The sequence below is a fragment of the Gymnodraco acuticeps genome, unplaced genomic scaffold (genome assembly GCF_902827175.1).
Source record: "Gymnodraco acuticeps unplaced genomic scaffold, fGymAcu1.1, whole genome shotgun sequence".
Classification (NCBI taxonomy): domain Eukaryota; kingdom Metazoa; phylum Chordata; class Actinopteri; order Perciformes; family Bathydraconidae; genus Gymnodraco; species Gymnodraco acuticeps.
Genome location: NW_022992310.1, coordinates 281,291 through 307,682, shown reverse-complemented (window position 1 = coordinate 307,682; position 26,392 = coordinate 281,291). Strand labels below are relative to the sequence as shown.

General features: G+C 40.8%; 1 protein-coding gene across 1 annotated transcript in view; it reads left to right on the top strand.

The window, feature by feature from the left end:
• si:ch1073-396h14.1 (disintegrin and metalloproteinase domain-containing protein 10) overlaps positions 1-23,107 on the top strand; it is a 58,299-nt gene extending 35,192 nt beyond the window's left edge. The window contains exons 10-16 of the mRNA XM_034208256.1: positions 3,734-3,897; positions 10,795-10,966; positions 11,186-11,330; positions 12,630-12,813; positions 17,001-17,100; positions 20,057-20,277; positions 22,449-23,107. Coding sequence (XP_034064147.1) covers positions 3,734-3,897; positions 10,795-10,966; positions 11,186-11,330; positions 12,630-12,813; positions 17,001-17,100; positions 20,057-20,277; positions 22,449-22,556 — 1,094 coding nt within the window. The 3' untranslated portion in view covers positions 22,557-23,107. The remainder of the gene's footprint in view (positions 1-3,733; positions 3,898-10,794; positions 10,967-11,185; positions 11,331-12,629; positions 12,814-17,000; positions 17,101-20,056; positions 20,278-22,448) is intronic.
• The last annotated feature ends 3,285 nt before the right edge of the window (positions 23,108-26,392 follow it).

Genomic DNA, 26,392 nt, shown 5'->3' with positions numbered 1-26,392 from the left:
AATTTGGGGTGAAGTGTCTTGCCCAGGGACACAACGACATGCAGTTATTAAGGCAGTGGGGTTTGAACCTGTGACCCCCTGATCCGAACACCAACGCACTAGTCCACTGCGCCACACGGCATCATAATGGGGTTCTTCAGTTTTTGGTAGTGTTTATCTTTTAGTTATGAATATTTTAGTGATTCTCACATTTTACGTGATCATTTGTTGCAAAATTGCCACCAGGCTGTACTCTATTTCCCAGACCTCACAACACCCTACATCAAAGAGGAGGGGGGGTCTTTATATAATCTTTGTTGCCATCACACAACAACCGCAGGAAGTGGAAATACGCTCAGGAGTAAAAGCATTATTTCAGCCCCAAGGTGTCCTATTTTAATTTTTGTACTAAAGCATTGATTGCTTATTGAAATATCACGTGCCAAATCATTCACAGTTTCCTGCAGATATGTGAATGAAAGGTCAGGATGTTGTCAGCGGCAACATTATCTCATGTAAAGGATGTCATGAATGGGTTTTTAAAAAAGGAGGAGGTGTAGGGAGGAAGCCAGCCATCAAGTCTGTGTAGACTAAAGGACAAATACAGATGGGATTTTGGCACAATCGGAACAGTTTAGAGGAAAACACACAGGAAGAAATACTCCTGCACTAAATTATTAACACACGCAATATCTGACAGCACTCAGTGATGATGACCACCATCAGGACAAAGCACATCATTAATCAACTAGGAATTGTTTCCACCATAATATTTACAGTATACTTCATTACTGTACTTAAAGGTGGGTCAGGTAAGTTTGAGAAACCGGCTCGAGATACACTTGTTGTTATATTCCATGGAATGCTCTTAACATCCCGATAGCAATGAATACATTAAATGCTTTGACAAAAAATCCATACAAAAATTTCATCTGTGGAAGCTGTAGTGCTGTAAAAAGCACGACCAATCATCTGAGCCGGCCCGGCTAAAGTAACTGGATGGCCTACCTGCCTGTCAGCCTTCCATCTGTGCACAAACTTATCTCGTGCCCTCATTGGTCATGTGCGCGTTCGTGTGTGTTGGAGGAGGGGCTCTGTAAGGAAGTGGCAGATTTTCTCCGGCTGTGTATTTTCAAATTCTAGCGCGCTCGAGCTGGTTTCTCCAAAATTACATACCCCACCTTTAAGTACATTTTTCTGGTATCAGTACTTTACTCCACTACTTATTTTTCTGATGACTTTTTACTTTTACTCCTTACAGTTTGAACACAAATACCTGTACTTTCTACTTCTTACAGTTTGAACACAAATACCTGTACTTTCTACTTCTTACATGTTGAACTCAAACACCTGTACTTTCTACTTCTTACATGTTGAACCCAAATACCTGTACTTTCTACTTCTTACATGTTGAACTCAAACACCTGTACTTTCTACTTCTTACATGTTGAACTCAAACACCTGTACTTTCTACTTCTCACATGTTGAACCCAAATACCTGTACTTTCTACTTCTTACAGTTTGAACCCAAATACCTGTACTTTCTACTTCTTACATGTTGAACTAAAATACCTGTACTTTCTACTTCTTACAGTTTGAACACAAATACCTGTACTTTCTACTTCTTACATGTTGAACTAAAATACCTGTACTTTCTACTTCTTACAGTTTGAACACAAATACCTGTACTTTCTACTTCTTACATGTTGAACTCAAATACCTGTACTTTCTACTTCTTACATGTTGAACACAAATACCTGTACTTTCTACTTCTTACAGTACATGTTGAACTCAAATACCTGTACTTTCTACTTCTTACATGTTGAACTCAAACACCTGTACTTTCTACTTCTTACATGTTGAACTCAAACACCTGTACTTTCTACTTCTTACATGTTGAACTCAAACACCTGTACTTTCTACTTCTCACATGTTGAACTCAAACACCTGTACTTTCTAATTCTTACATGTTGAACTCAAATACCTGTACTTTCTACTTCTTACATGTTGAACACTAATACCCGTACTTTCTACTTCTCACATGTTGAACTCAAATACCTGTACTTTCTACTTCTTACAGGTTGAACTCAAACACTTGTACTTTCTACTTCTTACATGTTGAACTCAAACACCTGTACTTTCTACTTCTCACATGTTGAACTCAAACACCTGTACTTTCTACTTCTTACATGTTGAACTCAAACACCTGTACTTTCTACTTCTCACATGTTGAACTCAAACACCTGTACTTTCTACTTCTTACATGTTGAACACAAATACCTGTACTTTCTACTTCTTACATGTTGAACTAAAATACCTGTACTTTCTACTTCTTACATGTTGAACTAAAATACCTGTACTTTCTACTTCTTACAGTTTGAACACAAATACCTGTACTTTCTACTTCTTACATGTTGAACTCAAATACCTGTACTTTCTACTTCTTACATGTTGAACTCAAATACCTGTACTTTCTACTTCTTACATGTTGAACTCAAATACCTGTACTTTCTACTTCTTACATGTTGAACTCAAATACCTGTACTTTCACACAGGTAGGTAGGTAGGTAGGTAGGTAGGTAGGTAGGTGTTGTACAAATAGAAAGATTGACCCCTTTAGATGTAAGAAGTCATGAATGATCTTGTTAAACAATCTGAAGTCAAGTCTGACCATTTTACTCAAATTACATGAGTAGTGTCTTATCATAATTGTTCAGTTTGACCAATTGGAGTTGTTTCTCTCAAAGCAAAACATGATGTCACACCCCAGCCGTTCATCCATGTGAACATGGCCAGCTGCTGGTAATTGTGGGAAAGGGATACTAGGTAACGCCCAGATTGAGACCATTGGAGGCCAAATGTCTTTGAAGTGAAGCTGGAGGAGCTCAGCAGGTCTGTCTGTCCGCCCCCCCCCCTCCCAACCGGGCCTCAGAGGGTGATAACACTTCAGTAGCAACGGTGTTGGTTTAAACTTTAAGATATTTCTAGTAGCGCAAGGTCAGTTATGCAACCATACTGTAGTGCAAAGTGACAGGCACATAGGTTTGATTTCACTAGGTCTGTTCCAGACAATTGACGTGGGTGGGATTATTTAAAGCATCCATGAGCTGTCAGCTTCATCAAAACCTTCTTATAGTGCTATCTGTTCTTAACTTTGCGGTATAATACCTTATATTGTTGAAAGGTTGAAGGCTGACCGTGAAGCTAGCAATGGTTTCCTTTCAAAAAGCCATGTTAGATTCTTAAAGAAGACACCGGTTTACGTTTTTGATACAAACATGTTTTAATAAGTTGGGATAACCATCACCTTTTTGAGTTGTTAGTGCAATTGGCAGTACTAAAAAGTCACCATCGCTAAGCTATATGTGGCTAATGTTCGACGTTTAGTAGTCTCATTTAGCCAATTGTTAGCAACCATGTTTTTTCACACGTCAAGTTTCAAAATTCCCCACTAGGTTTCCCTGACGTATTTTTTGTGGTAAAACCACGTTTTAACATAACCTAGTCTGATATTTCATGCATTTGACAACAAATGTATTAATTTAAACCCATTGACTTTGAATGGGGAACCAGAAGTGCAAAAATGTTGACAAATGTTCCGATTTAGAACTCTTTCTATTAAGCAACCGAAAGAGACATCGGAAGACAAACTCTGCTTTTATGTTTTGTAATACTCGCTTTAACTGTAATTTACTCTTTTGGACTTCAGTGAAAACCAATCTCATGTTTTTCCTCTCATCTGTGTGCCCTTTAGGTAACTGGGGAGGAATATGTTCGCAGCAGACCACCCTGCGTAACGGCAGGAAATCCACCCTGAACACCGGTCTGGTCACCATTCAGAACTACGGACAGTTTCTGCCTTCACGACACGTCCAGCAGACCTTCGCTCATGAGCTCGGTCACAGCCTGGGATCTCCGGTCAGTCGCCTTCTCCAAAAGCTAACCAATACTAAAAACATCTTTCTGATACCAAGAAAAGACTAGGTTTTTTTTAAGTGCCTTGTATCAGAATCAGCATCAGAATACCTTTATTCGTCCCACAGAGGGGACATTTATATTTGTTACAGCAGAAAAGAGCCAAAGACAGCTTAATACTGACCAACCACTCATGGTTACAGTGAATATTGCGCAACTTTCATACCATGACATTCCACTGATGACTAATTGTAAAGATAGTTATATGTGCAATGTGCATGTACAATATAAGCCGTTTTATCCTTTGCCCTTTCACAGATGTAGCGGAAAACAGTAGAAAAGTCATTGTCAGACACTCAATTACTGGCTGGCAGTACTCAATTTTCAGTTATGGTGAAGGGTGGAGCCTCGGTAGAGTGTGCAGGAGGCTGGTTTATTGCGCGTAATTTGTTCAAAAACAACAAGTCCATTGCCGCCTCCTTGAACATGTCTTCAAGTTTTGCCGTTGACCCCTAAAACCTCTGCTTCAGCGCCAAAAATCTCTCCTGTTAGATATGTGTATGCCCGTCTTTGTGTATATTGCCCATTTTCTTCACATGTGCATTAACAATGTTATTTTCCACTTTTGTGCCAGCCGCAATAAAAACGTCTTCCTTAATACGCCTCACCGTGAATGCACAGACCAGACTCTATAGCAGGGAGAGTCCGTTTACAGTCCGAATAAATGGAAACATTTTCTCACGTACAGCTCTTCCGATTAATGCCTAGATAACATCAGGGTTGTAATGTGTGAAGTGTGTGAAAGGGGCCATAGATATACAACAACTCAGATGGGGAGTTTACAGAGACAAGTGTAGACAAATCGTTCCCTGTTTAAGGGTGGATTCTCTTTTTGGTTAGTGATATACTCACTTCTGTACCCCTAGTGATAAAATAACAAAAGCTAAACTTGTCTTCTATTTGTGGATGTCTTAGGTGCTACTGCAGGCCAATGGCTTGTTATGCTTCTTGTGCTTTTTCACATTAAATACAAGATATTCTCAGGTCTTAATAATAATATCAACAATGGCTGCATTGAAACTTAAAACATGTCCCAGGTGCAGGAAGCAGAGCTTGTTTATTTGCTCAAAGCACCCACATTAGATGGAGCTAGCTTTAAATCTAATGTGTTACACTTGAGGATTTTTTCCGCCATACCATGTCAAAATGTCTGTGTAAAAGGTTTCAGCATAGCAAACCCTAAGTGTAGTATTTCAGATGTTTGTTAAACTCTTGCCAGTTTTATTCTCAGCCCTTCTAAGTGCCCCAGAGAACCGAGAGTTCACCCGTTTCTTATTGAACACAAAGCTGCGTAGGTTGCGTACTGAATGACAATTCAACATGAGGAATCCATGTAATTCAAGATTTACCTCACATACTGTATTCCCAGAATGCATGGGCTCTGCACCGCAACACATTGTCTGTGAATGATTTCTGTGGGCATTATAGACCTTGGCCTGTATTGACTGGTTTGTTTCATAGCGACTCTTGGCTCAGCTTCACTAGATGATCGGAAATAACAGATCAGGAGAATTTCTCTCTCAGCTGTTTTTTTCTGAGTATTTGCATTTACAACCTCCTCCGCCATAATAACCCAGTTTCTTTAAACACACACATGCATGCACCTCTCTCCACGTGTGATGGCTGCTAACACCTGCAACCTTTCGCCCACTGCCCAAAATGCTCTCAGCGTTTGTCACCCTGCCCTCTGTTGTTCACACTTCCACAGACCAAAGAGGCGCTCTTGAGCCCATTAGTTCTGCTATGTCAGACCCTGCAGGCTTTTTACAAGTTCAACTACCGTCATGCTGGTGCCAGGGCTCCTGTGACAGGCATGTCTCATTGTTCCCAGATTGGGAAGGCTAGATGAAGCACATGGTGAGATATGAGCGCGGGCTATACCTGATAGGAAGGAAAGAGGGGGCTGTGATGCAAAGTGACTTCTGGGTGGAGAGCTGCTTTGGTCTTTTGTCCCTTGTGAACACACGTGCATACGGTGGTTTCAAAAGCTTTGTGCAATTTCATGCACAGAGGAAAAATGAATTGAAGGATATCGTAGTTGTGCTGCTGCCCCATTCAAAGGGAAGATGTGGTGGTTTAGCACCGGAAAGTCCCAAAATGGATTAGGAAGGACCAGGTCAAAACCGGAGTAGTGACAAAAAAAGTTGGCATTTATTAACCAAATATTTACAGATCAAACTAAATCAAACTGAAGGAAAAGAACAACAAACAAAAGAAAGCTACAACCTGACCGCATGCTGCCAACTCAGGGTCGGCTCTAGAACAAATCGAATGGGGGGGAAATCATTTACCACGGGGGGGGGGGGGGGGGGCACACACTGCCGTCAACAACCAACACACAAACACCAACGCAACTTCAATTAAAAAAAACATGCTGTAAAGTCTATTGTCTTTCACACACATTGCAGGGGTGTGCTATTGTATAGCGCACCTATGACTTCTGCAGACATGCACGGTTGTGGCACGACCACCAAAACAGAAACATATGGACATAGGCCACCATATAAAAAGTGTGCAAATGTATTTAGTATCCTATCCATGTGAACATGTTTTAGGTGGGGGTGGACCTAACCTCCTGTAGGAGGGTCCGGGGGCATGCTCCCCTGGGAAGATTTTGTTAAATATTGAAGTTAAAAGCATCAATCTGGTGCACTTTGAGAGCAAAATGAAGAGATCTATGGATAGCCTACATCTCTCAACACCCAGATTAAACAGAACTGTAAACAGATGGACTTTTTCTTTATGGATATTTTACTAATCACTCCCCCTTTAAACTGTATTCTTGTGTTACTGTCCTATAGTATTTCATACCTGTTTTTCATTTATGCTCTTGTTTTATAGCCTAACTATAATGATCATATAAAGGTGTTCCTCGCAAATACTTGTTTACATAAATGGTGACCAAACCGTTTGAGACCCACTGAGATAACTTAAAGTGAACTATCTCAACACTGAGAGAGTCCTTTACCTCACTGAGCTGACGTTATAAGAGCCTCTCAGTCTGACAGGAGAAGACTCTCCTCCACCTTGGTGTAGAAACAGCTCTTTATATCCGTTAGCATAGCTAGCTAACCAGATGCTAACAACAACATTCCACGTTACCACTCGCGCACTCACAAAATGCGCCACACAGAGCCGAGCTTGAATGAAACACAGAGACCCAGAAGTACTTGTACTGTACTGTATATCATATTATTTTCGATGGCTTACTGTATAATGAGTGTAACAGATGAACAGATCGCCACTGGGCTTTCATCTAAACACACAGTCACGTAATGATAACAAAACAAAGGTCGGGGGTCATTGGTCAAGCAACACACCAATCAGAGAGCAGCAGTGAGCACACCTCAGGCTGTGTTTTATATTTGTATTCTTTATTTCTGATTTATTTCACACAAAAAACTTTTAGTGGAAACGTTTTCAGTTATATGATTTTTTTTTAAAACGGCAAAGTGGCAAGGCTTGCCCGACCTGCGTTGGGGGGACACAGTGACTCATTTGGGGGGGCATGGCCAGCAAATGACCCCCCATGAGTCATGACGCCGACCCTGTGCCTGCTCCCCAGTCCAAAAACACAGCCCCAGGAAGTGTGTCGGACAATTAAGCAAATATTCATAGTGGCCAATCGGTGGTACTACAACCTCCATGAAGTCATTAACCCCAGAAATAGTTGTTCCATTGACTCACATTGGGAAAGAGATGTCTGTGAAGATTTTTAGCTTAACAAGATAAAGCCCTTACTTAAAACATTATGGTCTAAAAGCTGTAAAAGGCACTAAAAGCCAAATTCATATTTATTTTCCCTCTCTATTAATTTGCCTGAAAATAGGGTGGCAAATAGTTGGTGGGGCTTAATTCAAGATTCAAGGCGTAGTGTCATTCGTACATAGCTACAGTGTAGTTATGTCGATGAAAAACTCCTCCAATAGTGCAACACAATAAAACAGATAAAATAGTGCAAGTAAATACAATAAAATAGAATAGAGTATAGTGCCATAAGAGTCTATACAAGTGATACATCATTTGTAAGTTGCAGACATGAATGTTATGGATGTTCGTAGTTCATGTAATGAAAACTGTAATCTGCATGCTCTATGACCCAAGCCCGGGATGACCCTGGTCCATTTTTGCTTTATTTGCCACCAAGCAACTCTCATAGAGGGGCCTGCCTCCGACACTACATCCAGTTCTCTTTATACATCCATGCTTAAAGCCTGGAAATGAGCTGCTAGAGCAATGCTACACTTCCTGATTCCTTCTGTTTTAACACAAGCTTTAAAAGATTCTAAAGTGCAGTTGAAATGTTGAGCGTTACATGTGTTTTCGAAAAGGTGGTTGCTGAAAAGTGGCTCAGTGAGACTAAACTAAATGTCATTACGCCAAATACAAATGGCCTTTAGCTTAGTGTTGATGAGGCGAAGTCATTTACACGTTGCAATTGTTTTGTTCAGAGCAAATTGTTAGAGTTTACCCCTAAAGGAGTTCATTTAAGCTTCATCAAATCAGAAAAGCTTCCTCATTTGAACATATCGTGTAAGCATCACAAAATGTTGTTTTCCACAGATCCAAAACCTAATGTAAACATTATATTAGATTTTGTTGAGGGAACCGCTGCTATTTTAACTTTTTGTATCGGCCTACAATAATACTTCATCCCAGCACCATTCTACAGGGCAAGCTACACCCAGCATCTAAATCCAACAGAATAACAAACATACCATTAAATACAAAATCTCTAAATGATTTCTGACTTCTTAATCTAGCCATTGGCATCCATCCATACCAACGAACACAACACATATTATATAATTGAATTCACAGCTACCCATCTAATTACTAAAAGCTACAACATCAGATTAGGAGAAGGCTTAACTTGTTATCCACCAAAACCAAAACACTTTACAGCTGCAACATTTCTGTTAATGGGTTTCATCTTAAAGCTGCATCTAGATCGTGTTGGTGTTGTAACAGAATCTGTAAAACCACTACAAGTGTTCAAGAAGTAAACAGGAAGAGCTGTGAATCTGTCAGAATATAGTAGTGATAAACACCCATACGTGCTGTTCATAATTTTCTCCTGCTGCTTTTCACATTTTCCGTTTTCGTTATGTCTGCAGCCGTAAATCTAAATCCCTGCGTGACACCAAATCATACTAACAAATAACGATAAAAACACCATCTGCTGTGACATGCAGTTATGTTAACTCCAGAGCTACACACGGTGACACACTATCAATTACATCCATCAAACTTATTTAAAACAGATGCAGAAATATGGTCACAACCTCATGTTCCCTCCACATGTGTCCATGCTACTGTTGAGTCATAAAGTCTCAAGGAAAATTTTTTAATCCGTCTCATGAGCAGGTTTTTATGGTCCTCGTTGTCCCGCATGTGGAACCGGACATTCCTCCGCTGCTTCATGGCCGTCAGACTCCAGGGAAACCTTTTACCTGCAGACAGCATATATTTACACAACAAAAATAACTTTAAAAATCAAAGAAAATTCTTTCAGATTAATTGTGGGGGAAACTTCTGTAGCAATGGAGAGTCAGGACTCAAAGAGACACGAGGAGAGCTGGAGCTTTGATGGCAAACACTGACGGTTTATTTGAAGTTACGGCCGGAGAATTTACAAGACAGGTGGTGCGTCACGAGTTGATACAGCGGTTGCCAAACCAATTCTGAAGAACTCTTTCTGCAGCTCGAGGTTTTAACTAGTTCAGAGTGTAATAATCAAGATTCTTCATCAGTGAGACTAAACAAATATGGACCCTGAATCTAACTAGAGCTCTCGTCCATAGAAAAGAATGTGCGCCAGGGAGCCTACGTCCCTGAACAGTAAACTACCTCATGGCGGCTTGTGCTCGGTCATAGACTGGCAACAACAATGAGCCCAAGCTGCTCCTCCATAGCAGCAATACCCAAGGCCGTAGAACTGTGCCATGAGAAAAGAGACAGTGAGAGGAGAACATGATGAACTGTGTCGAAGGTTGAATACCTAAGCAAATTATTCCCTAACACAAATGATTGTCAATGGGCTTCAAAGAAAACATCTGTAGTTGTACTGGTTATGATGAACAGAATTAGAATCAGAATACCTTTATCTATCCCAGAGGGAACATTTGATTTCATAAGAGGTGCTCCTTCTCATGTTAAATAAACTAAACTTAAATAAAATAAAATCCAAATATTTGTATAAATATAGAGAATTTAAGTACAAATGTGCACAGTGTATTACAATACATAACAACAATACATCTGAACAAATATGTATATTAAAATATATAAAGCAGAGTATTACAAATGAATTGTATGTTTCCCCCACCCTGCTGTTTTTGTCTTTTGGCTGACTATTTATCAAATTACCCAAAAACGTACATTTGTTTAGTGAGTAGATAAATAATATATCATGAAAAATCATTTAAAGGTACATTTTAGGCCCATTTGTACGAGACATAAAAATACATGAGAGAGACAGAACTCTTACGTATCATAAAACAATTATTTTGTACATAAATTAAGGTATTAACAATCATCCTACATCCAGAAAGAGTGCCACGATGTGTTATGTAATTACTGGATATTCAGATAAAACTCATGAGGGTCCTTCTGTAAAGCTCAAACTTAAACGCCTTTATTTTGCGGCATTGAAAATAAAATACACTAAAAGGTAAACACATTTTATTTTAAGATAAGAAGATAAGAAGTACTTTATTGATCCCAACTTGGGAGATTGTTGTGTTGCAGCAGCTTACAAAGACATGGCATTGCACATGTAATTAAAAGACTAGAAATAAACAAGAAAGTGGAAAATATACATATTTGTGTGTCTTTCAGCACGATGAGGGCTCAAACTGCGGTAACCTGGGCTCCAGCGGCGGTAAAGGCCGGTTCCTGATGTTCCCTCACGCTACAGACGAGGTGCGTGAAAACAACGAGAAGTTCTCGCCCTGCAGCGTCAAACACATCGCCAAGGTCCTGAAGCTGAAGAAGGACGACTGCTTCGTGGGTGAGGATGGGAGAAAAGACATCAGACGGTGTCCACCTGCATGTTGCATGCTGAGTGGGAGGCCAAATATTTACACCGTGCCTCACTCACTGTAAATAATTACAACTAGTGCGTGTGTGTTTACTTGTGTGTGTTTACTTGTGTGTGTTTACTTGTGTGTGTTTACTTGTGTGTGTTTACTTGTGTGTGTTTATCTGCACGTGTGTTCTTCATGGCCAGTCAGTGATCAGCCCATCTGTGGGAACCAGATTGTGGAGGAAGGCGAGGAGTGTGATGTCGGTCACAGCGACACAGACCTCTGCTGCTTCAGTGCCAAACAGCCTGCGGGGGTGCAGTGCCGTCTGAAGAAGGGGAGGGTCTGCAGGTACAGCTGAGTGTGCTCCAAGAAGGGGGATTTAGACATTTATTAGTACAATTTGTATTAGTTTAGGTGTAGGCAGTGGTAGACAAAGTATTTCAGTTTCATATCAGTATGTAGTGTCTCTACTTTAAAGAGTCCTCTCCTGCTGATGTTCAGGTGTATATCAGTATGTTGTGTCTCTACTGTGACATGTCTCCATGCTTTAATGTTCAAAAAGCTCTTTACTTTTCTCATACTGCCTGTGCTCTGATTGGTTAGCTGGCCGGCTCTGTTGTGAATGATCAACCACTTAGAGACGTCCCGCCCCTTAGCCTATCACGTACAATGTGTTGGAGCGCTAGCCAATAGAAGAGTGAGTGTTATATAGCGATGTCATTATGTTACGGAGGTGAACAAAGGAGTCCAATGGAGGCGTTTCAGCTCTGATTATACTCCCGTACTTGGTTACTGTCTGACACTGGGTGTATCACACGAGGATAGGGTGCATGTAGACTTGTTCTAACACTTACGGCCCGTCCACACAGCAGCTTTGAAAAAATCTTGAAAATCTTGGAGGTGGGCGTGTCTGAAAGCTTGGGGAATTTTTGCAAGCAACGCGACCAACAACCAATCACATGAATCTCCCGCCCCCGACATACAAAGCAAAAAACCCCGGGGATTTATGCGAGCAATATATATATATATAAACTCCCCAAACAGGCGAAAACCTACCAGTTTCACCCACTGTCTCTGCCACCTCCCTCCATGCCTGGTTCCTCCGGTTTGTATCCCGGTAAATAGTCTGGTCGTAAAGAACCGGGTGATTTGCTACCGTAATTTCTCGTTTGGAATATGAGGAAATGAACTGCGGTATGTCTCTCACAGCTTACACGCGGTTTGATTGGCTAGCGCTTGTACTGTCAGATTTGCATAAACGGGATTTGATTGGCTGACGCTTCCACCTCAGCTTCAAAAGTTGAACATTGCTCAACTTTTGAATCCTGAAAATCCTGGAAATCCTGGAAATCTTCACTTTGCTTCCCCACAATGCAGTTCGGCGAAAAGCGAGGCAAAGTTTTAAAGCCGCTGTGTGGACGGGCCGTTACAGTATATTGACGTAGGTTGTAGTTTGTTTATTTCTCACTTACATCACTTTTAATCAAAGTGGCACACCACACTCACCTAAACTTTCTGTTGATGTTGAGTCTTGTAGTTGTTTTGCTTTTATGTGGCTTCATCTCCCCCCAGGACTTATTGTGTGTGATAAGATGAGACAAGATAGTACTTTATTCATTCCAATTTGGGACATTGTTGTGCTTCCAGCCCGAGTCAGGGCCTGTGCTGCGGTCAGGACTGTGAGCTGAGGCCTGAGGGTCAGACCTGTGACGAGGAGACGGACTGTCAGAAAGACGCTCTGTGTTCGGGTCTCTCCCCGTTCTGCTCCGAGCCCAGCAGCAAGGAGAACCTCACCGTGTGCAGCGAGGGCACCAGAGTGTGTGTGAACGGGGTGGGTGAGGCATGGACACACACCACATCTAAATAGCTTCAACTACATTGCCTAATCAGCTTATGTTTTATGTATTCATTTATTTAACAGGGACAGTGCACATTAATGAATGAGTTAGCCAAGAGGCTTTTTTTCATCTGTAGTCCTGGACAGATAAGTCAACCTAAAGACACATTTCATGATAAACAATTAAATACAATTAAATAAAAACATGCAACATACATTACTGGATTACTAGCTTAAGTGTGCAAGTGCTAGTCCTAAAAATAAATCAGTATCTAAGCTAGTTTTATTTTTTGACACTGCAAACAATCTCAGTATCGGGTCCATTAAGTTGCTTTTATGTAGTTTTAATATCTGGGATGTTTTTAAATGTCCATTTTGTAGCATTAAGACCATAGACTGTATATATAAAGATTAAGACACAATAACGAAAAGACAAAAACTGAAAGAGGACATATTATGGTCATTTTAGGTTCATAATAGAATGTTGGGCTTGTACTAGAACAGGTAAACATGCTGTAATGTTAACAAATGTTTTTCTCACACTGTCTATCTCAATATACCTCTGTCTGCAGGGCTCCATTTTTGCGCCTGTCTCTTAAATCACCCAAGCGAAGATCTGATAAGCTTTAAAAGGTAGATTTCAAAACCTGTATAGAGACATATTATATATATTCTCATGTGACATATAAAGGTTGGTAGACACTCCAGCTACTAACAATTATGATAAGCCACAATTAAAGTAAAACATATTTCAGATTTTGTAATAAACCACATTTCAATTTGTGTATAACTAACTTCATTTTCATAAAACAACTGTGTCAGAAATCAATGGAAAAGATGGCTGCCGGGAACAGTAGTAGTAAATTCCAAGTTTAATCGCCTGCATGTCGTGTTAAGTATGATTTGTAATGCAAGAGCAACTTTAACAGCAGCTGTAACAGTTCACACCTCAGAACCAATCACTGATCCTGTGTGTAGTCAGAGGTGGACATTACATTTTCAACAAAAAGGCAATAAAACACCCCATTTAGGTTCATATAAAGTCACTTTTAGTGACGACTACGAGCCTACTCTTGGCTTATTATGGTAATCTTTGCTTCAAAAATATCTATTGCATAAAGAAGTTCCAGACTCTTGTTTATCTGGTATTGTTATTCCGCTAAACTGAAGTGTTTATTGTTCATAAATCAAATAACATGACGTCGTAAATCCTCCTGATTCATCCAGATGTTTCTCCGTCTAATCCGTGTGCTCAGAATCCCAATTATTTGTGAACATTACAGCACAGCGTTACTAAGAAAATATCTGGTCTAATCGATGAGACCTCTGGAGAACAGTTTGTGACTTAACCATATTTTCGTAATTGTTAAACACCCTGTGATGAAACACTGTTCAGTGCAGGAGAGGAGAGGGATTTATCCCAGATGTGGATGTTGTTCTGAAAGTATCACTCTCCCAAGGTGTAGGACATATCTGGGAACATGTTGAAAAACTGTAATAATGGAAGGAAAAGGATCCAAAATTGTTCAAGTTAATAAATTATTTCAAATGACTCCGATTCAGCTGAACGCTCAAATCCTTCCTAGAAAACAGGACATCTGATCCCTTACAAATAAACAAGAGTTACATTTGTGGTCACTTCTTCAAAACCCCTCAGACAACATGTATGTTTTCAGGCTTTGAAGACAAATGAAATGTTTAAAGCCACATGGGTTTAAAATGACTCGCATTAAAAAAAGTGTCTAGAATGTGTCCCAAAGTCTAAACACACATTTAACCTCAGGAAACATATTTCATGTTCATTTCAAATAAATACAGGATTTTCTACAACAACAAAATGTCCATGAATGGGGTTTTGTTGCATATATTGTCATTATGTGAAGGAAGAAAAAACAAAAGTGTGGGATTTTAGCCTTTGCAAACCAACACACTTGTCACAAACGAGCTGAGGACCAAAATGCAGAACACGGGAAACCAGGGATAGTCGGTAACCAGCTTTATTGAAGGCAATAGGCTGGTAGGAGACAAAACGGCTGATAGTAGGCAAAGGGCTGGTCGGGGACAGGCGAGGGTTCCAGGAGAAAGCAGGACGGGAGTCGCAGGTACAGAACGGGTCAGGGAGCAGGCGAGGCAGGCTGGTCAGGGACAGGCAGGGTCGAAACCGGAAGAGCAATCTGGAGGGTAATGCGGGAAAGACTGGCATGCTGCAAAGTACGATCTGGCACTGAGGTGAAAGTGAAGTGGGCCTAAATACTAATGGAGCTGATGGGTGTAACAGAGTGAGAGAGAGAGACAGGGTGTGACTACCAGGTGACTAAGGAATGTTAATGCAGAAAATAGGTGAGTGAGAAAGCAGACTGTGACAACACTACAGGGAAGGGAAACCCCAAAAAGCAGAATGGGGCCTCTTTAAAAGCCGGGTAGTGAAAGGTTATTGTTAGGCAATCATAACTGTTGTTGCCCTGATCCACTTTAGTAATCCTATTTTGTAATATTCCCTCCAGCTTGGTTTCAGAATGCACCATCAATCAGAAAAGTTCATTTAAAAAAAAGCCCCAAATGGCCTGAAAACCAGAGTTTCTATCTGAATCTGCTTTAATCAGGTGAACATCAAGTAAAGGACGGATCATAATGCCCGTGTGTGTTCAATTCTCTACCTCTCTTAAGCCCTGATGAGGTGTTGTCACTCACTGATTGGCCCAAATGCACCAGGTATCAAAGAATAAGGGACCACCACACATTTGTATATGTTCCATGTATTTGATCCACTATTCAAGGTATCAATTGGTTTTCATTCATTACAAAGAAACAGTTAGGCTCTTTCCCTTGTTGTTTAGTTTACCAGAGAGAATATCATATCTGCACTGAAATGTGACTTTATTATAATAATGTGGTTACCTGGCTCTCTGCATCACAAGACATTTCAAGAGCCTGATATTAGATTGGTGTATCATCTAGAGTAGGTGTGTCCAAACTACGGCCCGGGGGCCAAATGCGGCCCTCAGCAAATTCAAAAGTATAATGGAATAGGGCCCACAAATGGAACTTGTGCTTGTCTTATATTGTACTTCTTAAATATAAATGTACAAATAAATTCTTCAGTAGTATTCATGTGTTAATGAGACCACTTTTCAAATAAATGCAGTCAATTAAAGTTGGAAACATGTTCGAACATATCTTAGTTGATAAGAAAAAAGCCTGATGACTTATTTCCATAACAAGCTTGAAATACACCCTTCATATTTCTCCTGATTATAATCAATCTGAGGCTTCTGTTTTAATGGATGAGCTGCCAGCACTTACAAGCATCACTTACCTACATTTGATTGATTTAGCTTATAACTGAACTTATGATGCGATATACCTCTATATCACATGTGTCAAACTCAAGGCCCGGGGGCAAAATCAGGCCCTTGGTGGATTTAATTTCGGCCCGCAGGATAATTTCTCATTTCTGTTAGATCTGGGCCGCCGGTATATTGCACGCACACCTTCACTCCATCCTGAGGGTCTCCTCAGCTCAGAGTCTGAGCCCAAACTTTGATGAACTTGCACCCAAGATGAGATGCCAAGTATCTGAACTAGCATCACAGAGCAGCAACCTGAGTTTAATGGATGCTTCCTTCTGCACTTTCTCTCTCAGGACAACAGGGCATGTTTGGTTTTCTCTTTGAGGGAATAGTTTTGTTGAAGCTGTTGTTGGTCTGTGGGAAAATCTAATCATAAGAAATGACTCTGGAAAAGCTGCAGATAGAGCCATAAGAAATGAATGCAACTGATTATTTAATGTTTAATGTTGTTTTTATAGGCAATCATTTAAGCTTTGTTAGTCCCAGGTTTAATATGTGCAATAAGTTCATTTCAATACGTTCTGCAATAAACATTGAACCAGTCCGGCCCTCCACTAGTACCCATTTTATTATTTTGGCCCACTGTGTATTTGAGTTTGACCCCCCTGCTCTAGTGAGTGGCCTAGCCCTTCGTACATTTTTCTGTATGTGGCCCTCTGGAAAAAAGTTTAGACACCCTTGATCTAGACAAAAAACAAAGCACTTTAACTTTATAAGCTATCTTCATGATTGTTATAAAGGTTTTAATCTGGTTAAACATAATTTCCTCCGCTTTATGGACAGCCAGGGATGTTGAAAGTGTTTTTCTTAATGATCTGCTCCTCTCTGCAGGTCTGTGCCGAGTCAGTGTGTGTGAAGCACCGCCTTCAGCAGTGCGACTGTCCGGGAGACTCCATGAAGGAGAAATGCCACATGTGCTGCCAGCAGCCCGGTAACTACTGCCTGTCCTCCACTGAGGAATGTGTTTACCCTTTGTGTCCCAACACGTCAGCCTGTGTCAGTCTGTACTGAGGTCACACGGCTGTTTTCCATTAGATGACCTCAAAACTATCACAAGAGACAACATCTGACACGATGGTTTGGGTACAGCGTGTGAGATGTTTGTTAAAGGTCACCTATTGTGCAAAATCCACTTCTTCATGTCTCTTCTACATCAACATGTAGATCTGTGGAAAGAGATTCTGAAAGTTTCAGGAACAAAAGATCTGCTCTCTTTTTGTCCTGATCCATTTCTATAAAAACCTGTCTGAAAATGAGCTGATCAGATTTTGGCCACTTTATGATGTCATAACGATGTGTTGTCTTGTGTAACCATTAGCCAATCACCAACCAAGGTAACACATATTATAGGTATCAGATATAACCAAAACCTGTCTGAAGTGTTTGGCTCCAAACACTTCAGATCATTGCAGCATTACCCATAATCCCCTCTGTTTCAGCCCTGTTTCCAAAGTGCTGATTCTCTATCTGTTACTTTAGATGAAAATAAGGAGCCCCTCCCCACGCCCCTCTGAGAGAGATTTGGTTACAAAGAACTCAAAGGTGCTCTAGGAGGAGATTCAGGGGATAAGGGGGGGGGGGGGGGTTTACCTTGGTTGCTGATTGGCTAATGGTTACACAAGACAAAACATCGTTATGACATCATAAAGTGGCCAAAATGTGATCAGCTCATTTTCAGACAGGTTTTTATATAAATGGATCAAAAAGAGAGAGAATCTTTGTTCCTGAAACTTTCAGAGTCTCTTTCCACAGAGGGGACACATGTTGATGTAGAAGAGACATGAAGAAGAGGGGACACATGTTGATGTAGAAGAGACATGAAGAAGAGGGGAACACCATGTTGATGTAGAAGAGACATGAAGAAGAGGGGACACATGTTGATGTAGAAGAGACATGGAGAAGAGGGGACACATGTTGATGTAGAAGAGACATGAAGAAGAGGGGACACATGTTGATGTAGAAGAGACATGAAGAAGAGGGGACACATGTTGATGTAGAAGAGACATGAAGAAGAGGGGACACATGTTGATGTAGAAGAGACATGAAGAAGAGGGGACACATGTTGATGTAGAAGAGACATGAAGAAGAGGGGACACATGTTGATGTAGAAGAGACATGAAGAAGAGGGGACACATGTTGATGTAGAAGAGACATGAAGAAGAGGGGACACATGTTGATGTAAGAAGAGACATGAAGAAGAGGGGACACATGTTGATGTAGAAGAGACATGAAGAAGAGGGGACACATGTTGATGTAGAAGAGACATGAAGAAGAGGGGACACATGTTGATGTAGAAGAGACATGAAGAAGAGGGGACACATGTTGATGTAGAAGAGACATGAAGAAGAGGGGACACATGTTGATGTAGAAGAGACATGAAGAAGAGGGGACACATGTTGATGTAGAAGAGACATGAAGAAGAGGGGACACATGTTGATGTAGAAGAGACATGAAGAAGAGGGGACACATGTTGATGTAGAAGAGACATGAAGAAGAGGGGACACATGTTGATGTAGAAGAGACATGGAAAGAGGGGACACATGGTTGATGTAGAAGAGACATGGAGAAGAGGGACACATGTTGATGTAGAAGAGACATGAAGAAGAGGGGACACATGTTGATGTAGAAGAGACATGAAGAAGAGGGGACAACATGTTGATGTGAAAGAAGACAGAAGAAGAGGGGACACATGTTGATGAAGAGAGACATGAAGAAGAGGGGGACACATGTTGATGTAGAAGAGACATGAAGAAGAGGGGACAATGGTGATGTAGAAGAGACATGAAGAAGAGGGGACACATGTTGATGTAGAAGAGACATGAAGAAGAGGGGACACATGTTGATGTAGAAGAGACATGAAGAAGAGGGGACACATGTTGATGTAGAAGGACATGGAGAAGAGGGGACACATGGTGATGTAGAAGAGACATGAAGAAGAGGGGACACATGTTGATGTAGAAGAGACATGAAGAAGAGGGGACACATGTGGATGTAGAAGAGACATGAAGAAGAGGGGACACATGTTGATGTAGAAGAGACATGAAGAAGAGGGGACACTGTTGGATGTAGAAGAGACATGGAGAAGAGGGGACACATGGTGATGTAGAAGAGACATGAAGAAGAGGGGACACATTTTGATGTAGAAGAGACATGAAGAAGAGGGGACACATGTTGATGGTAGAAGAGACATGAAGATAGGAGGGACACATGTTGATGTAGAAGAGACATGAAGAAGAGGGAACACATGTGATGTCGAAGAGACATGAAGAAGAGTGGACACATGTTGATGTAGAAGAGACTGAAGATAGGGAGGGGACACATGTTGATGTAGAAGAGACATGAAGAAGAGGGGACACATGTTGATGTAGAAGAGACGAGAAGAGGGGGATACATGTTGGATGTAGAAGAGACATGAAGAAGAGGGGACACATGTTGATGTAGAAGAGACATGGAGAAGAGGGGACACATGTTGATGTAGAAGAGACATGAAGAAGAGGGGACACATGTTGATGTAGAAGAGACATGGAGAAGAGGGGACACATGTTGATGTAGAAGAGACATGAAGAAGAGGGGACACATGTTGATGTAGAAGAGACATGAAGAAGAGGGGACACATGTTGATGTAGAAGAGACATGGAGAAGAGGGGATACATGTTGATGTAGAAGAGACATGAAGAAGAGGGGACACATGTTGATGTAGAAGAGACATGGAGAAGAGGGGACACATGTTGATGTAGAAGAGACATGAAGAAGAGGGGACACATGTTGATGTAGAAGAGACATGGAGAAGAGGGGACACATGTTGATATAGAAGAGACATGAACAAGTGGATTTTGCATAATAGGTGACCTTTAAGTGTAAATCTAATGGTATTCTCTCCGTGGCAGATAAGCCTGAGACGTGTGCGAGCACCACCTCCTCCGTGCTGTCCCATCTCTTCCAGAAAAAGGCGCTGGCGTTGGTGGGAGGGGCTCCGTGCTCCGAGAGTCGAGGATACTGCGACAAATTCCACTTTTGTCGCCTTCTGGATGCAGATGGACCAATCGCACGACTCAAAAACTCCTTCCTCAATTTAGATGACTTCGATGACATAGCAGAGTGGATGAAGGTGACGTTTTTATGTAAAGTTAATATAATTCTGTTATGCAAAGGAAAGGCAAGTTTATTTATATAGCACCTTTCAACACAAGGCAATTCAAAGTGCTTTACAAAAATGCTGGGAGTCCCAGCAGCTTCTACTAAAGCCAGTCCCCAACTCCGGGGACTTCCGGCCGGGGACTTTGGGCGGCAGTGAAGTTGTTTGCGGCCTGCCAGTAAATCCAAAGCAGAAGAAGAAGAAGTGACGTCAGCGGTTTCATTTGCCTAATCCTCCCCCAGGGACTTATTCCCGTGTGAACGCGATCTGTACTGAGTTCATGAGAACTAAAGAGTTCTGATGAACCTTTGTGGGAAAAGTACTGCGGTGTGAAAGCGCCTAATGTGTTATTTTTAACCAAATCTAACAGACAGAGAATCAGCACTTTTGTAACAGGGTTGAAAGTTGAACAGAGGGGATTATGGGATGATCTGTTTGGTTTTTGGAGCCAAACACTTCCGAAACATGTTTTGTATATATCTGAGACCTTTAATGATGAAAAACAGTATAATATGGGACCTTTAATTGGTTTCTGGTCATCTACGGCCACGTTTCCACATCAATTATGTACTTTGTTAAGACGCAGCAGATGTTTGTTGAGGTCAGATCTGCTCAGAGTTTCTTAAACTGCCGTCGATGTTTCAGTCGTAGAGCTGCCTTTGAGGTTTAGTTCCTCATGACAGCATGGAGAATCAGGAATGCCCATTTGGGTTAAAGAGCGCCTCAAAGATCATTTTTCCGTTTCAGTGGAGACACAAATTACCCCTCACTTCAGGAACCTTTGGGTTGTTTTACCACCGGCAGCACGGCATGCTGCTGACTCACCTTCTGATATACAGAGCTGCAAAGTAAAGCAACCAATCAGGGAGGGTTTATTTCAAAATATGTGATGAGTTTTTGATACAGCAAAGTTCAATGTAAAAAGTGTGCTTTACATGGGAAATAAATGGAAAACGTATATTTTATATGAGTTTTGAAAAGCAGTATATCGGTTCATAAAAGGTAGGTTCATCAAATTGATACGAATAATTGTATTGTAAAGTTGTTGCAATTTCATTTTCATTTTGCTGCTTATTATTTACCAGTTTTACATGTGGGTCAACTTTACAAGGTTAATAGAAATGACTGTATTCAAATACAGCCTCAATGATTCGTCAATTGATCAATAAATCAATTAACTTCTGCAACGATTTAGAGATTGGTTCATTCAGGGATTAATAGAGGTCCATTTTATCTTATGTCAATTTAAACAGTGTGTTGTATTTCCTGTTGGTGAGAAAGTCAACTTCGAGATAAGGAAGGAGGCTGATATTTTAAGTCCATTGCTAAACATGTCTATGACTAGCTGACAAATGCCTGAAAACAGTCAGCAGTAATCAGTGGCGGCGCCAGAGTATTTGTGTTGAGTAATCTGTGGTAGGGCTAACCCATACAGTGGTGGGGCTCAAGTCAGTATTTGCAATGTAATTACATACACGCTATATCGCCCACCTTGACAGTGAAACGCCACGCGTGAGGTTTAGATTATTTCCCTGTCACAATCCAAATGGAACTGTATGAAATAAAACGGCACATTTGTCTTGTAGTAAATAAAAAGGGATCACTGTGAACGTATGATAGTACACGTTGAAGATCCAATGGGGATACTGAACGGCTGTTTCGATTGATCTCAATCAGTAAGGCATGACGCAGACCCAACGTTTCGTTGCTCTAGTTGGCTGTAGGTCTATTCAAATTGCATTCGGAGGCATTTTGATCTGACCGCGGCCGCGCTGATATTATAACGCCAGAGAATTTCCACACCTTTAGTGTATAAAACTCCCCCACTACTTAGACTATTCCTTGCACCCCTCTTCTAGCATGACCCCGAATGGTCTCAACCATATTGCATCAGTAACGTGCACTTGTTGCTACAGCAGGATCAGTTTGTGTGTTGTGGACACGACCCGTATATTTTCGCAAGCCGTGTTCTCAACATTTAGCATTTTGCTTATTATTTAATTTAATTTGCTTACTTTAACATCATTTTTCATGGTGGGGCTAAGCCATTTCTTGGTATGGCTGTAGCCTACCCCAGCCATACGCTGGCGCCGCCACTGGCAGTAATCCAAACTCAAATGCAGTATTTGTATCTTCCTCTGCAGGCTCAATGGTGGGCCATCCTGCTGGGGATCCTCTGTCTGTCCGCAGTGATGGGCTGCACCGTCTGCCTCTGCGGCCGCAAGCTGAACACCAGGGACCACCTGGAGTGACCTCTGACCTTTGACCCTCTGGGAACATGAATATGTATCTTCATGCACAAATTCATCATGCTCAATCATCTGGGGATTCTGAAGTGTCTCGGTCACATGGAAAGACTTTGCTCCAGTAGCAGGGAGTGATCTGCAGGCGACAGAGTGAACACCTGCTGATCACCCCTCATGCAGTTTTGTTAACTGATACCTTTGTACGTCATTAGGTGTCTGCCATTCACTTTTCCATCTGTCACTTGGCTGTTCACATACCCACAAGTCACTGATGGATGTGTCTTGGAAAATGTCTCTGTTACTGTGGGTCTGTCTGCCCCCTTTTTCAGCCACATGGCATCTAACAGCCACATGGCATCTAACAGCCACATGCATCTTAAAGCCACAGCAGTTTAAATCCACATGTCCCTCATAGACTGACGGGACTGCAGCGTCCTTGCTCTTGTATTTGTTGTGCTAATTTCAGTTTTCCATTACAGTGATACCTTTAGCCTGAATGCTTTCATTTGCATTGCATGTTTACACAGCTAATAAAACAACATGTTTGCCATCCCAAAGCTGTTATTATCCTTTTATGATTCACAGTGATGATAAGGGACTTATTTATTGTACTTTAATACAGTTTGAATGTACTTTCACTTAATTCGAATATTAATAATTAATATCATTTTAAGCAGCTTAAACTTCTACTAAATATTGGTTCAAAGGAGACATGTGGTACTTTTGTTTTGCATGGCTATAAATTACTTTTTTTGTCACTATGTGATGTCTAACCAATCAGAGCAGACTGGGCTCTGGTTTCAGACAGAGGGTGAAAAGAGGTGCTGCAGCTCAGACAGTATGAGAAAAATAAAGAGCTTTTTGAACATTAAAGCATGGAGACATGTCACAGTAGAGACACTACATACAAATATGAACCTGAAAATGAGCAGAGTATCTATTTACCTTGGAAAGACACTGTTGCGTGTTATGGTCTTGAACATGACTTAATTTTCTCTGGACTCCGTCTTGATCAATTGGACCTGGTTTTGAACTTGACTTGGACTAGGGTCTTGACCACAGCTTGGAAAATTGGTTTCAGAACTTTTTTTCACATTTCCTCGAAAACTAACTGTAAAATAGTTAAAACGTCTAAAGACATCAGGGTACATTTAACTGATGATACTCGTGTACTTTTACTAAGTTAAGATTTAAATTAGATCTTATTTACAGGTACTTCTTCCAACACTGATGATTTACTTCTCGTGACTGAAAAGCACATTTTAATGATGAATCAAAAGCTGGCTTCACGGTTTTTTCTCTCCGTTATAATCTCTTGGGTCGTCCAAACACAACACACACACAATTTAACAATTGCCAGCACTTTTGCATCAGAAACGGATACCTTTCAATTGTTTGAAACAAATTGGAAAACACTGTTTGGTACTGATAACAAATAGGAAAATGAATAAAACAAACTTGAGATGGTGAGCTGAGTGATAAAGAGTAGGAAGAGGATTACAAAAAAGGTTTATTATCATTTTCCGTTGATATAAATAACAGTCAGTGACCTCTTAGATTGCAGTTTTGGTTTATTAAAGAGTTTATATAGTACAGTGTATATTCATAATTATGCATAAACATTTTAGAAATGCACATTTTACATATGAGATGTATCCAGTGATACAAATATACAAATGAAGCTCAGCGTAAGTTCAACCAGGAAGACCGTCTTTACTCTTCATTTACTATTCCCATGTAACTACTCTCTCTCCTCTCAATAAGTGAGTGGGGGGCGTCACTCTCCAGCTTAACCAATCACTTCGCTCTATTCCCAAGAGCCTATCATAGCGCTCTGCCAAACCTTTTAAGTCTGCTCTCCCCTCTCGGACAGCTGTAATTTCAGGTGACTCGACGCAACCCTTTTCACCTCCCGTCCCTCTGAATCCAGGGTCAAGCTAAGCCCCTCCCCTTCAGACCGACCCCAACTATCCATTCACCACCACCAGTGTCTTCTACCCCGGGGGGATTTCATCGGATCGGTTCTCCCCTCACGAATGACCCTTCCTGCACAACGGGGCCTAATCTCCAAAATCACCATTACATTAATTTGTGTATCTCTGCAATAAATATGTATTCTTACATCAAAACCGTCTCTCCTGATTGAACTACCAGTGTTTCATACTTTAAACATCTATCGGTATTATGGTATTTACATAACTGTACAATAATCTTCCTCTGTTTTCAGTGCAAAAGAAAAACATTTCCATATTTGTAAAGAAGGTGGAAATAAAGTCACAATGATAACAGTACCGATCTCAAAGAGCCAAGCTTTAGATATCGCTCACTAACAGGAAACGTTCAAATGAAAAGAGCTTTAGTGAAGATTGTAAAAACTCACATGCACAGAAGAAACTGCAGTCAAACGAAATACAACAAAATAACACTATTGATATTAAATGTGCTTTCTAACTCCCACTGAGCCCAAAACAACTTTAGTATAACAAAAGGTCAGGTGCTTCTTTGTAGGTAACACCTTCGAAGTAACGTCTTGCAGAGGTGAAGCTGTGACAAAAGTGTTTAAAACAACTTTTGAATGTTGAGATAAATCAGTAAAAGGTCATAGAATCACAACAATAAAGCACACTGAGGTGAAAATCAGTAACTAAGTGAAGACAACATCTTGAGACAGTTTACAGTAAGGCACACTGTTACAGTCACATCCAGCGCTGTGAGCCACAGTGGTGAATGCTCTGTGAGACACAGAATACATGAAGGTACATCAACTCGCATAAAACACCTTGAGAAATTCATCCTAAAGCTGCATTCACATGATACATGGAGAAATGTGTTTCTATAGACAGAGCAGCACTGAATTTGTCATACCAAAAGTTAGAACTATTTCAAATTTGACCTCGTTTACCACTGACTTCTCAATGCGCAACCAATCAGATAATATGTAGCGGCAGAGGTGGGAAGCAGTGGAGTACAAATACTTTGTTACTGTACTTAAGTACATTTCTCTGATATCAGTACTTCACTTATCTTTCTGACGACTTTTTACTTTTACTTCTTCCATTTTTAACACAAATACCTGTACTTTCTACTTCTTCCATGTTGAACTCAAATACCTGTACTTTCTACTTCTTCCATGTTGAACTCAAATACCTGTACTTTCTACTTCTCTCATTTTCCAAACAGGCTGGTTCCTTTAGTTTGAATGTGTGTTTGGTGGCGTGATCAGTATTATTTGTATCCATCATTTCCTGGTCTTCTCTAAAGAAGAGGGACCAATGAAAACGTTGTCATGTTGCCGTTGTTCAGCATGGAAACATTCATTAGCTAACAATGACATTATTGTTCTATTAAAGTGGACCTATCATGCTATATTTGAAACATATATTGTAGGGCCATACCTATACAAAACATGTCTGTGAAGTTTTTTTTTCAAAATACCAAACAGATCCCCCATTGTAGCCATGCCTCATACTGCTCTTACCCCTCTTTTGCAGCCCTGTTAGAGAAACGCAGATTTTGGCTCCTTAGCTTGAAAATAAAGAAGAGGAGGCGGAGCTAATGCCTGATCAGAATTCTACCGGAGATTAAGTTAAATTCTGCTGTGATAAAACGCCATCCTGTTTAAACCACGTCAAGGATTATTTCTGAAACAGACTTGAGAGCTCAAATGCTTTTTCTCTTGCGGGTTTATCACAAGGTGAGTTCTTTTTTTATTTCCTGCTTTTTAAACTGTGTTCTCCAGTACAGGTTAGCTCTGAGTGTTAGCGAGGCTTGCTAATGTAAACAAAGATGTCCAAAACACGTCAGGCATTGTTGCTGATAGCAACTTTCTGTGGGTCCGCTGC